This window comes from Balaenoptera acutorostrata, chromosome 8, assembly GCF_949987535.1.
Source record: "Balaenoptera acutorostrata chromosome 8, mBalAcu1.1, whole genome shotgun sequence".
Lineage (NCBI taxonomy): Eukaryota > Metazoa > Chordata > Mammalia > Artiodactyla > Balaenopteridae > Balaenoptera > Balaenoptera acutorostrata.
This window is the reverse complement of record NC_080071.1, coordinates 105,484,950-105,499,715: the sequence shown is the minus strand read 5'-3', so window position 1 is coordinate 105,499,715 and position 14,766 is coordinate 105,484,950. Positions and strand designations below refer to the sequence as shown.

Here is a 14,766-nt window from a genome sequence, read left to right as displayed (position 1 = left end):
AAGGTACCATTCTTCCCATTTTATAGGGAAGGGCACTGAAATCTTGAGAGGCTAAATAGCTTGTCCAAGTTCTTGCAAGGAGCGAATAGTGAAGCCAGAAGTTGGGTCTACACCTGTGATTCCCGTGCCTGGGTTCCTAGCCCAGGTGACACAGATGCTCTAAGGCAAAAAAAAAAAAAAAAGACCCACGTGTCCACCCTTCCTCTGGCCTGTGCAGACCCCATCCATCGGTCAGTGCCGCAGTGGAAAGCTCTTCAAGGAAGTGACCCTGAAGGAAGGAGGTCTATATCATACTTTCCTGGATCATCACTTTACTCATTTTTCAATTGGGATAATCGTATCCACCTTTCATGATTTTCTGAGCATTCGATGAGAATTATATAAAACAAAAGTTCTTAAATTTTATTTCTCTGCAAAATGAACTGAGGTGAATGTTTAAAATGCCTTTCCCGAGGCCTATTCCCAGCAATGTTTATTCAGTAGGTTTAGGACAGCGATCAAAAGTAAGATTTTTAGCAAGCACCTGAAGATTCTGGACCTTGGCAAGTATCTATATAAGGTGATTAGCACAGTGTATAGCATTTAATGTCTCCTTCCGTATTCGTCTCCCCACTTCTAAGGTGGTGGGGGAGACTGGTCGGTGACTAAAAGAGCTGTTCTTCTTAAGACCTGAACACAAGGCTTATCCTGACCCCTTCTTGATGGACCTTTCACAGCACATTTTTATTGCAGATACCTGGCGAGCCCTTCCTTGTGGTGTGTGGGGATCAGGACACAGTCCAAACAACCAGTATATATTGAGGCTCCCCTGTGTTCTGTGCGGTATAAGCCACCATAAACCACTGACCCTTGTGCCCTAGGACCTCATACTTAACTTCCAGCTCTTCAAGCCCTTCCATCTAGGCCATCCTATTCCATATTTAATTCATCCAGTTATCCTGTACATACTCAACAACCATGGGATCCTGGGCATGTTCACTTCTGTGAGGCTCAGTTTATTCATCTGCATAATGGGGACGATCAGTCACTCTTACCTCAGTGGGTTGATGTGCAGATTAAATAAAATTAAATAAGCAACATACCTCGTATGCTCAGTACAATACCTGGCATTCTCTAAGAGCTCCGGAAATAGAAATCACGATCACCCAGCTCCATCATCATAGGAAGATCTACATGCTGAAGGAATACAGAGGCAGGAATGATCAAGTAAGACTTTGCTGGAGACATAGGGCTTAGGTATGAAGTTGAAAGATAGGTGTCCCAGGCTAGGCAGAGAAGAGACAAGAGGAAAAATCAATCTTGATGAGCTCAGCGGTGGTATGGGTGTGGCGATGCAGTGAGCTTGCAACCAAGGGCTCTTTGCCTCATTTGAGGGCTCCTGGCTCACCCATGTGTTCTAATACAAGATTACCATTGGGCAAGCACTTTTCTTGATCAGAAGAATGAAATAACAAGTGGGAGTCAAATGTGTCTCCCAGAAAGCTTGCTTGTTCTCGCTCACCTTTTCTCTGAGCCCAGGATTCTGGGGAGAAATGATGGCTCAAAGTCAGTCTAGACCTTCCAAAGAATTAAAAAAGCCCAAGATGTACTAGCAGCTTGTGATTCCACATTCTGTGAAGTAAGGGAAGCAGAGGGACCCTTTGTCTGGGAGTCTTTTTTCATAACTATTCACGGCAGGTGAACTCAGGTCTCAGGAGCGCCAATCAGCCTTTCCTGCTCTGGGCACAAGAGTTTGTTCTATTTGTATCTGCCTGTAAAGGGAAGCTGGTAAGAGACATTTGCTGGTTAGACAGTCTGTGGGGATGGTTCCACATGGCTTTTTCCGTGCCACCTATGAGTATTCTGTCCAACTCTCATGCCTTTTATCCAGTTTTATTCTTCTGGAATGTCATTTCCTCACCTCCTTCTTTAGACCGAGCCCTCATTCTTTTCTCCTATGACTGTCCTTTGCCCATCACCATTCTCAAGGCTCCCCCTTGAATACACATAATCAGCAAACATCTATCCAATCCAGCATCGGTGGCAAGAGCTTGGGCTTGGTTTGTATCCCAGCGCTGACACTTCCTAGTTTTGTCAAGTTACGTGATCTAGGGAGTTACTTGGGCTCCTTGCTCCTTAGCTTTCCTCCTTTGTCATTAATAACAGAACCTGTGTATGAGGTTGTTGTGAGGTTTACATGAGTTAATCGTTGTAAACCATACGAAAAAAATTCCTGGCATTATATACCCAATATGTGTTAGCCTTAATTATTTTCATCACTCTATTCCCAGAAACCTTGACACTGTTTTCTTGGTGTTTCTGGGGATACAGTGACGAAAATACTAACTAATAAATTTTAGGAATATATAACACCTGGTGCCTTGAAAGCACCCCTACAAATTAATTCAACAGCAATAACTGATACTTACATTTGAATATAGATGGGCTACCATGGTGTGAATGGTTGAATTTGATAATAGCTTTTGCTTTTGGATAATTATTTGGTCCATTGGTCCTTAGCTCTGTGTGTGTGTGCATGTGTGTGTGTGTGTTTATAAGGGCACATGCACACGAATTTGCTGGGGCAGAGTAGGATAGTTTTGAGCCTTTTCTACATGTGAAGCACTGTGTCAAGCACTATCTTATTTCCTAAAAGATTTTATTCTGAAAAATCCAAACCTACAGAAAAGTTGAAAGAATAGTAAAATGAGCATCCATAGGCTTTTCACCTAAACTCTCCAAATATTAAAATTTTGCCCCATTTACACACATTTGTGCTACTCTCATCCACCCCCCTCCTGTCCTTCCTTCATCCTCATATAAAATGGTTTTTTTCTTTTTCTGAACTATTTGAAACCAAGTTGTGGACATAGTGATAATTTAAGCGTGAAGACTTCACTTGCATCTCCCAACAACAGACACTATGCTATATAAGCACAAAAATAAAACCATAAGAAGAAAATAAACATCGCTTCAATGAATGTTATCTGGTATATAATCCATCTTGTTCCTACCGTGTCTTGTATAGCAGTGTCTGTTTTTCTATTTTTATTTGGATCTCAAGCAATGTCCATAGGTGGGATTTAATCATCCTGTCCCTTTAGTCTCTTTTAACTAGAAGGGCCCGCCCCCTAACCCATCTTGTTTTGTTTGCTTTTCATAACAGACATTAAGTTTTTGAAGAGTACAAGCCAGTTGTTAAGTAAAATGTTCCCAGGGGGAGCAGGGTGAGGGAGGGGTGGATTGGGAGTTTGGGATTAGCAGATGCAAACTAGTATATAGAGAATGGATAAACAACAATGACCTACTGAATAGCACAGGGAGCTATAGTCAATATCCTGTGATAAACCATAATGGAAAAGAATATGAAATATAATATATATATGTATATGATCACTTTGCTGTATAGCAGAAACTAACACGACATTGCAGATCAAGTATAGGTCAATAAAAAATAAATTTAAGAAGAAGTAAAATGTTCCACATTTTGGTTTTTTTCCTGGTTACTTCTTCATTGTTAGAATACTTTGGCAGAAAGCCTCATGGGGGTTGTCTCCCACCAGAAGGCACGTGATGTCAGTTTGTGCCATGACTGGGTGGATCTGCTCCATCATTTGACTAAAGCAGCTCCACCAGATCTCTACATTGTGAAGGTGACTTACGATCAGTTATCTGTGGAGTTCTATGCAGACATTAGGTGAGTATCCTGGTCTCCATCATTTCCTCCCCACGTGTTAATGATCCTGACCTGTGTAAGTCATGACACTGGAGTTTGTAAAATGTCATTTTTCTAATTGTATTATCCCTTCTGCATTTATAGCTGTTTTTGTCTACAGAGCTTTTGATTTCTCACCTTGCCTTCAGTTACCCTTGTATCAGTAGAGGCTCATAAATTATTTCACTTTAAAACATTGTTACTATTACATTATATTTATTAGATGTTCAGATTCTCCCCAAATCAGCTAGTAATGGTCCCTTTAATTCTGTTCCTATGTCTTTCTTGCATGACCCCATTAATCTTGGAGCACGTCCATGCTTTCTAGCACAAGATGCTCCAAGACGTTACCTTGAACTTTCCCTGCCTAGACCCAGACTCAGCTATTTTCCCAAAGAAGCCTAGTTCCTTTATGTAGCAAATGGTATTTGAAAGTTAAGATCTCGGTGTTAGGTTTGTTTATTGCTTCTCAGCCTTTTCTGTGGACAGAACTAGAAAATGTGTGTGTGTGTGTGTGTGTTTAAATTATGAGTTGATACATTTATCTTTAATGCAAATCCAGCACCATTAGATCTTTTCTCATCATACTATCTTCTCTCACACTGAGAAATTATCCCAGCATCCATATATTTTCTAATTTATTCTATCCTGTAATATACACCAATAGTTTCAGAATCACATCAGCAATAGCACTACTAATAACAAGTAAAGTTTAAGATTTACTTGAATTTTAAATTTTGTTCTTAGACTATATCCTCAGGATGTATAGCTAGACAGAATAGAGTATTAAAAAAGTTACTTGAATTATTTTTTTTCTCCCTTGTGGTTATTTTATCTATTTAATATATAGACAGGGTTTTTTGTATCTGTTTAATATTCAGTTTTAGGGTTTGCCTTTTTTCATCCTTTTGATTTAATTTTATGTTTTAAATATATAAAACATTTTAATGTTACAGAAGTCAAATATATTTACAATGGTTGACCAGGGATGTCTTGTTCTCACTCATATTGCCTTCACTCTGTTCTTACCCATTTTCTCTCGATAATCATTTAGTTTATCCTTCCTCTGTGTATCCCTTTTTCTCCTTTGTTCTTGCACAACATGTAGCATAGTCTTTTGCACCTTAATTCCTGGAAATCATTCCATCTATCCTGGAAATCATTCTAGATCGGTTTAGAGAAATCTTATGTGGTCTTTATTATGACTACATAGTATTTCACCGTGTCAGTTAACTATACTGTGTCCAGTCAGACATCTATTGATAGATAATTTACCTTTTTCCCAAAATTCTGCTATTTGTAATAGATATTCTGGGCTGCACAGCAGAATTTCAAGTATGCATTGAAACATCGTTTCCTATCATGTTTCACTTTCCTGTTGATTTTAAGAGCTGTCACTGAAGCCAGTAAAAATCTTGGTAGTCTCTTGAAGGTTTAGTTCAGTGGTAAGTGAATACCTACTGTGGGCCAGGTGCTAGGCATACAAAGACTTAACGAGACATTCTCTTCCCTTGTATAGCTTACAGTTTAGCAGGGGGTCTGAGTAAACAAGTTGGAGTAATAGCGCTTGAGTGAGACAAACACAGGATGCTGGTGGAGTTAGAAAAGGCTTCCCACTGGAGATGATGCTGGCACTCTGACAATAACATTGATAGTGTGATGAAGTCCAGAGCAGGGACATCAGCTGAAAGAAAGAAATAATTCCATGTTCCTCTTTGAGCTTTCTTTTTGTCAGTCACCTCCAGAACCAGAATCTAAGATCCATGGAAGCAGAGTAAGTAGACCCTTCCATTTCAGAAGGCTTGTCTTCTTTTGTGACCTGGTGAGAGGTGACATAAGTGCTGGGTGACCCTTCTTAGGACCAAGGCAAGCCCTCTGCAGTCAGCTCACTACTCTATGAGTTCCATCTTGGCTACCTTAGCTCTTACTAAGGGAAGGATGGGGACTACTATTTACTGTGTACTTGTGGTCCAGGTACTGGGTTATATATATTGTCCTAGAGTCAATCTCATCTAATCCTCATGAAAAAGTGTGAGGTAGAGGTTATTTCTCATTTGCATTTTGAGAAAACAGAGGTTCAGAGAGGTTGGAGAGAATTCCAGCATCACTCTGCTAGTAACTGACAGATGGAGGGATTGAATTCAGGTCTGTGTCAGTGCCCAGAGTTTTCCTCAGAATGCACCAACACAGTGCCTGCCGCAAAGATGCTCCTAAAAGCCTCTAAAGATGTCTCATAGCAACAAAAGCCCCTCCCTCTTCCCATCAGGTGACTTGGATGTGCAGCACCCTTCTTCCCCCACCCCCAACCTTCCCCTGCCTGGGAGGCGGGCACAGGCTCCCGTTGGCCACACATTTGCTGCTGCAAGCTTTCGGCTTCCATGGAGCTTCTTTCCCAGAACCAGCTGTGAACACTTTATGCTCAAGGTCTGGGGTGGCATTCAGCCTGGTACCCCTCATCCCACCACTTACTCAGTCCCTAACATCGTGCTCTGCACACACTAGACTTTCCGTCAAATTTTCCTTGAATAAACCAGCGAATCAGAAACAAAGTACCATGCAATGCACATGAAATCTATTCAAGACCACACATCATCCCCCCCACCCAAGATCATAAAACAGATTTCCCAGGTCTCTTTGATCATGCCACTAATTGTAAAGCAAGGGAAAAGAAAAATAACCCCCCAAAAAGGTACATAAAAAGTAAAGGCTCGAGCGAAGTAGTAGAATAAATCATGGCCAAGTATGTTGTCTGGAAGTCGTCAGGTGTGCGGTCCAGGCGGGCGGGTGGAGGAGTGGCAAGGGCTGAACGGGGCTCCCCGCACCCCCGTAGCCCTCCGCCGCCCCGGGGGCTGCGGGTCCTGCTTCCAGCTAACACAACGTGCACGGTGGCCCGACCAGGAGTCTTAAACTGGTAATGCTACCTCCCCGGAACAGCCGCAGAAGCTCAGACACTAAAAGCAGCCGCGTCTGCAAGTGGTTTTAGCAGGCAAGGAGAATGCTCGCCTAGGCAGCTGGGCTGATCCACAGGAGAGGGGAAACAGCTCCTGCGGGAATTCTGATGGCTTTTAAAGAAGCTGAAAACTGTTTTCCACCTCTTGTCTCCTTTCCCTTTAAAGGTTGAGGAGAAGGTGGCACGGATCCCCTCCGTAGAGGTTCCCGGAACTGTTTCCCGCAATGAAGTGATGCGTCCGCTCCTGCCGAATCACTTCCTCTAAAGGGCTTGCGGCAGTTCAGCTCTGATTTCTAGCCGGGAACCCTGAGCCAGCCTCTGAGCTCAGCTCAGCGCTGTGCGTTTCGTTAAGCGCTCACAGCATCAGTGGAGTATCTCCAGTTTACAGAAGCGGAGACCAAGGCTGGGGGAGGTTCACCGTCTCTGCTGGGGTCAGGAATGTGGCCAGTGGCAGAGCTGACAGCCAGATCCGTTGATCCCAAAGCCCTTGCTTCCCTCCATCGCATCTGCCTCTACTGGCTATAGAAGCCCTTTCTAAGCCGATATTTACTCGGCGGCCATGGCCGAAGATTTAAATGGGGAGATGAGGGACAAACATATGAAAAGTTAAATAACTCTCAATGCAGAACGACAGGAGATGGCATGGATGGTAAATGAGTGGTAGAGACAGTGCTTTGAGGGTTATTTAAGCTGTCTTTACCCTTGGCGTAGAAAATTCACTTTGTCAACATAGATAACTGTACAAGAAGTGACCCCAGGGACCTTTGCTTTATTACAATAGGAGTGCAAGTGAATTGGCACACTTTTCAAAGGACTGTAGGCAGCTCCCCGCAGTGATTTAAGTTCAATTAAACTGGGTACTGACAATCTGTAGACTTCCCTTCCTTCCAAGCATTGTGAGAGGAAAATTGAAGGTTTCTTTTCTGCCTCTGCAAAGTGACAGATATGTGTATAGAATCAGGTTTTATTAATCAGAGTTATCTCTTGTCGCTCCCTCTCTCTCTTTTTCCACTCTCCTCCTGTTTGTTCTTTCTTCTGAGTGGTGATCTCCATGGTAACAGATGGAACAGCTTATAGCATCTGTAATGACTATTATTAATAATAATAATGATCATCACAATGATAATACCGATCAGATAGAACGAGAGCCAAAATAAGAGAGTCAAATGGTGTCTCTGTATGTAAACAATTTACAGTTTCTGAAATGAGAGCGAGAGGGACCAGGCAGATCACTTAGAGCTCCAGGACGAAGGTTCCTAGAGGGCTTTCCTGGGGTGACAACTGGGAAAGATTTCACAGCAGAGATAAGGAAATAGAATATTCCAGAATATCCTGCCATTATTACTCTGCTGACTCTTTGTGAAACCTCTTTTGCTTTTCTCTTGATGATGTTATTGACTGCGTGTATTTTGATCGTATCACTTGAAAGTTCTTTTACATGTGAACCCTTACATAATACATGCTGGTGGTTGGCCTCCTCTTGATGAAGATCTCCGGAAGTCTTACACGGTGCTCAATGCTAGCCGAGGTGCTGATGGTCTAAGGATGAAAGACCTCTGTTGACCTGTCCATTCTCAAGGAAAACAGTGTATAGTCTAGCGCCAGCCCCAACCCTGCCACCAACAGAACTCTGGGCATCCCCACTTACTTGTAATCTCAAGAGTACTTACAACAGCATGAGACATCTGTCATTCTCATGCATACCACGTTTTCCCCCAAATGATGGTAAACTTTTGAAGAAGTTAGGCAGTGCACTATCCTCCTGTGTATGTACCCTGGGGGCTAGCACACAGTATACACAGAATGAGTGACACATTTCACATCCTGGGAGATCTCAGCTTTGTAAGGAGATAGACTTGAAAGCTAAATTCACAAAGCAACACGGAAAATGCTTTACTCGTCTTCATAACAACCCATTGTCATATCTTTGAAATGAAGCCTTGGACCTTTATAACACATGCTATTTGATGGCCTATGGCCTGTAACTCCTTTATGCTTAAAGGTGGCATGATAGCTTGTATGGATTTGGGTTATGGCATCATTTACACTCAGGCAAGTGCATTGGGCTGAATGCTGCTTTTAAAAAGCAAATATTTTATTTTTATGTTCTAATGAGATATAATTGGCATACAACTTTATGTAAGTTTAAGATGTACAATGTGTTGATTTGATACATTTATATATTGCAATATGATTATCATGGTAGCATTAGCTAACACCTTTATTATGTCACGTAATTATCTTTTATTTTTTCTGGTGGGAACGATTAAGATCTAGCCTCTTAGCAACTTTGAAGTTTATAATACAGTACTGTTGACTATAATCATTATGCTGTGCATTCGATATCTAGAACTTATTTATCTGCTAACCACAAGTTTGTACCCTTAATTAACATCTTTCCATTTTTCCAAAGCTATAGTAAGTAAAACAGTATGGTATTGGCACAAAAATAGCCACATTACCAGTAGAACAGAACAGAGAGCCCAGAAATAAACCCTCATATAAACGATCAATTGATATTTGACAAGGGAGCCAAATATACTCAATGGGTAAAGGACAGTCTCTTCAATAAATGGTGTTGGGAAAATGGACAAGCTCATGCAGAAAAATGAAATTGGACCCCTATCTTATACCACTCAAAAATTAACTTGAAAAGGATTAAAGGCTTCAACAGAAGACCTAATAGCATAAAAACCTAGAAGAAAACATAAGGAAGAAGTCCCTTTGACACTGGTCTTGGCAATTTTTTGACTCTGACAGAAAAAGCACAGGCAACAAAAGAAAAAAATCAGCAAGTGAGACTACATCAGACTAAAAAGCTTCTGCACAGGAAAAGAAATAGTCAACAAAATTAAAAAGCAATCTAAAGAATGAGAAAAACTATTTGCAAACCATCTATTTGATTAAAAAAACAAATATTTTAAATACATAGTAACTAATTTTAGAATAACTAAGATCCTTAGTGAATTGAATAGGTTTCTGCCAGTTCAGAAACTCTTCAAATGCAGTCCTCTCTTAAGCAGAGAATTTGTCTTGGGTAACTCAGTACATGTATTCCTTTAAGCAAGTTAGAAAGATGGGGCTCTGTTTTTCATCATGGGACTGAATACAGTAGAAGAAATAATAGAAAATGAACTGGGTAGCAAACCGTGGTATCAAGGGCAATGATTTTCTAGGTTTCTGGGTCTATGAGGACTAAACGACAAATTCTGTTTTAGACATCTGCAGAAATGCAAGGGATGAAAATAAATATAGAGACACATGAGTCTATTTCAGAGTGAAAAGATAATTGGACAAGATGATAATCATTTATTATATACAGCGGCGGCTATATTATAAGAAACTGCAGTCCAGACCTCTAGCTAACCTCATTTGCCAGATGAGTTTCCCACCCCCCAACCCTCTTAAGGAATGAAGTCCCAGTCCTCATGTTAATGTCATCAAAAAGTTCGAACATAAAGATTCTTTACTCTTTTGCATGTCAGACAACCAGTTATGTGTCCATGTAAAGCAAGATACCGAATCAGTATAATATCATCATGGATGGAAAGATTAACATAAATATCCCATTTACCAATGAGGACACTTCAGAGATGTATATAACTTGCCCAAAGTCTTACTGCTGGAGCAGAACATAGATGCCCATCATATGGGCTAGTTTCTAAAGCCAGAAGTCTCACGGTACCTTGAGCCCTAGATGCATCTCTAGAGACTAGAACTTAGGGTGGATGTCTTGTGGTGGAGGGCAGGTACTGGAGGCAGGTCAGCCAAGGAGGGGTGTATGGAGCCTGGAGGACTTTATGACGCTCTGCCAATCATAGCATTTAGACGATTTACTCCGCAGTCTCTGCATGAAACTGGACCGACTTGAGTTACAGGGAAACCTCTGCTGGTTTCCTTGTGTGGGACTCCAAGTTCACAGAACTGCCAGAGGGAAGCATTTCCTGTTCTGGGTCTTTTGAATGTGTTTTTCCCATGGGTCTGCAGAGAGAAGGCCAGGCTCAGAGTGTCTCCCCTTTGCCCCCTTTAGGCGTTTGTGGGTCTTACTCTCTGGTCAGGGGAAGAACCGTGTTAATACAAGCTACCATGAGAACTCCAAGAGACCAGTCAAGGCTTCTTCTTTTTGATGCTGTTGTTAATATCAGCATCTGATAGCTGTGAGCTCCTTGAGTTGGAGATGTTATATACCTTTATCTAAGAGGTACACACAGATTTCTGTTGAATGTCTAGTTATTTAGTTAATAAGGGAGCTTCTCACACTAATCCCCTCACTTAAATCTTTACAACCACCCTCTACAGTTGGCATCATTGCTGGTTTTTTTTAAGTATTACTGATGAGGAAATTGAACTTTAGAGAAGTAATCATTTGACCAAGGATGCTTAACCAGGAAGTGTAGAGCTGGCACACAAATCCAGATCTTCTGGCTCCAGAACCCATGCTGTGTCCACTAATCTCCACTGTGCACTGACCAAATTTACCATCCTGAACATTTAGCTCATGGATCCAATTTTATTTAAAGTATATACAGGTCCATGAATGGATCTCCCTCCATCCACCTAAAAGACTATTCAAAACGAATCTTACTTGTTTGAAAATCCTTCAACTAGACCTTCCCTAGCTAAGACCACCTCACCTGTCCCCATCCAATTCCAAGCGTCAGGAACATCAGCCATCAAAACTGCTTCTCCTGAGTGGCACTGACCCCTGGCCTTTCATGTTTTGTCAGGGTTCGGGGCTTAATCTGCACGCTACCCAGGAAGTGGGGGGAAAAATAGAAAGTGAGAAGAAATAATATCCAGTTGTCTCCTTGTTTTTAGCCTTTATGTTGCTCTCTCCCAGGAGAAAAATAATGAGAGGACAAAGGACATCTTTGAAATGAAAGCCAGCTAACGGACCCTAGGTTTCGAGTAATCGTCTCTCTTCCTTTTGCTCAGACTGTGCTTGTGATGTCTGTTAAGTGAACTGTGGGGACCCTTTGGAGATCTTAGTAGTCCCTTTGTATCTTCTGTATATTGCATGTATCAAAAAGGATCAAGAGTTGAACTATTAAAACCAGTTCACTCTCAGGGCCAGAAGGTGGGGTTCGCAATATTTGTGGCTTTAAGATAAAAGACTGTCTCTGCTTCCTTTTCCATCTTGCCAAAGATAGAATATGGTTTTGGAAAAATGAGCTAATGAGTGAACAAATTAGAAAATTGATAATGAATGTGTGAACAATGGATGCATATATAGATATGAAAAATCAGTGTACATTTGGCAGGAAATCCACATTTATATGATTTAATGATGCTATATGGACCACATTTGGAATCAGAAAGGTTGGACACATTGAGATGGGGAACAAGTTTACTTTCTCTCCCCTTCTTACATTTATATCTATATTTTTATCTAGTATCTATATTTATAATGTTATCTACTGTTATTATTATCAGTACTGGAGACGATGTACATAAAATGTCCTAGTATGGAACAGTAGTATACCATCTATTATTAGAGGTTAGATTTCCATTTCTTCTGAGCACCATGGACATTTCAAAATCAGCAGTTTTTATTTCTCCCTCTACAGTATTGCATTATTGAGCAATTACTTTCTTTGGTTATTTTATTGACATTTGTCTATATTGGCACCAACATTTTTGGAGTTTCCAGTTAATTATTTATGTAGCATTATTATTTTTACCAATATGAATCATGTTTTATTTTTGCTTTCAAAATCAAAATCCAAAACCTTCATTCTGATTTTTTTATAGACTTTATGGAAAATGTCATTTTGTCTTGATTAAACATTGGAGACATATGGGTTATCAGGGGGCTGGTTTTAGGAAACAGTGTTAAGATGAATCAGAATGTTTGAGCAGAATTCAATTTTATGCTGCAAGAAACATTTCCATTTTTAGGAATTGGGAAAATACTTTAGAGAGAGTTGAGAGCAAACTTTCTCTTCCTCTTCTTTCTAACATATTAAAACTGAAGTACAGGGCAATGAAGTTATTTATCCCAAGTCATATACAGAGTTAGAGTAGAGAACGTATTAATACTGGGGATCCTGGTTGCCAGTTTTTTCTGCTTCTTCTTCTCCTTCTCCTTCTTCTCATTCTTCTGTTTCTTCTTCTCTTTTTCATGGCCAGCAGCCACGATCCTGCTTCTAAGTAGTACTAGTTAGAAATAGTGGTTACCGGCAGTATATGTGCTCACCATTCTTGTCTAACAGATATGCCTTGGGTCCTTCCCCTACTTCCTAGACCTTGGTTTCCTCATTTGTAAAACTAAGTGGGTGAGAGAGGAAGGAAACCATGTGACTTCTGGGCAAGGTTCTTTTTTCAGCTCTGAGCATCTATGAAGAGTGATGACGTTATTATGTGGGCAAGATTCTCCGATGACAAAAGCTTCTCAAGTCTTCCTATTTCCTCTTTCTCTTTATCTGTAAGCACGTTCAGAATTCAATTCTATGCCCAATTGCCGTAAATGTTTCAGTCTATTATTCCAGAATGTCTGATCATGCCTTGTGACTTCTTTTTTTTTAACTGATGATTAAACTGAACCCCAGAAAAGTGAAGTGACTTGTCCAAGCTTGTTGTTAGTAGAATAGGTTTCAAGTCAGATCTCTCAGGCTCTAAAACTAAAATTCATGTCCTTTCTTTGCCTTCCATTCTTACCTATAATAGGCAAAATATGTTCTCCATCCCTGACCCACAGGGCCTCATCTCTGCATGTTGTTTTAATGTAAACCTCTTAAAATATTTTTGGCAAGTAGAAGTAGCATGGCGAATAAATATTAACGAACTGCAGTTAAGTGCCTTGCATGTTCAGTGTCTATTACACAATCTCATCCTTGTTATGATGTATATTTCACAGATACTTTCTGTGTATAGGTCTTATTTTCAATGTGGTACTTATGGTTCGCTGAGACCATGATCTATGCTAGTGTTTCTTTTGTGAGGAAGTGTGTGTGTCAATATCTGGAAGTAGGGGCTTTGGAGTCAGACATCCTGGGTTCCAATTCTTGCTTAGACATTAACTATGTAATCTTAGGAAAACTTAATTGTTTTGCTTAATTTTCCTTATTCACTTTTCCCTCAGTTTTGATGTGGCAGGATCGACTCCCTTCTGATTTAGACAATGTCAATTTTATTTTATTTCTTTATGTATTTAATATTTTGAACATTGAACATTTAATTTTTGTTCATTTAATTACCAACATTTTGTGCATTCGACAGCTTGTCAGTGATCTATGTTTTTGTGTGTATGTGATTGCCAGGATAATTATCTTCAAGGATATTTAGTTATATTCTACTTCTGGTCACAAAGTAACTAATTGCTCAACTTCTAAGTTCTTCCCCATCCAAATTGTCCTTTCCCACTACAGATGAATTCATTTCCTTTTATTCTTGTTCTACCTGTTGTCTACCTATTCGTGTTTCTTTCTGTTCTTGTTCCATGGCTTTGCATAGATCATGTCCATTTTAAGTGAGATAATGGACATTAAATGCTTAGCCTAGAGACTGTGGAGTAAAGGCTTCACAAATTTAGCTCTTAAGATAATTAACCCTCACGCTAACTCTGGGTAGAACTCTGGGAGAAACAAAAATTCTCTGGCCAGATTCTTTGCGTGAGTAGAGTGCTTGAGTGGCCATTCATTGATGAACATCCAGCCACCATCCATCACACTGCAAGCATGACTGTCTTTTTATTTTTCCAGCTTTTTGGAGGTCTATAAGCATGATCCTCTTTTGACCTTCCTCGGTTGTGTTTTCTGGGCAGAGGACAAGATCTGGACATTGATGCAGCACAACAACACAGAGCTGACCCATGTGCGAGGTGCCAGTGCTGAGAAGCCCTACTCCATGACCTTGGACTACGGAGGCAGCCTGGAGCAGCTGGAGGCCGTGATCGACGGCTCGGAGCACTGTGAACAGGAGGTGTCCTACCACTGCAAGAGGTCCCGCCTGCTCAACACGCCAGGTAGGAACCGCCCCTGCCCAGGACCCTCCTTTGCGAAGGCCATGCAGGGCGACCGCAGCGTGGCAGATGGGCCCTGAAACCCTGGAACACGTAGGAGAGGGGGGTTTGCCAAACAGGGGGCTGCAGCTACAATGGTTCCCTATGCAATGAGAGAAATGC

At 40.9% G+C, this 14,766-nt stretch overlaps 1 protein-coding gene across 2 annotated transcripts in view; it reads left to right on the top strand.

The window, feature by feature from the left end:
* Positions 1-14,766, top strand: part of CNTNAP5 (contactin associated protein family member 5) — an 881,311-nt gene that overhangs the window by 609,261 nt on the left and 257,284 nt on the right. For both annotated transcript variants that reach the window (XR_009009129.1, XM_007169254.3), the window contains exon 13: positions 14,407-14,607. Coding sequence is in view for 1 of the 2 variants with exons in the window: in XM_007169254.3 (XP_007169316.3) it covers positions 14,407-14,607 (201 nt within the window). In the remaining variant the exon portion in view is untranslated. The remainder of the gene's footprint in view (positions 1-14,406; positions 14,608-14,766) is intronic.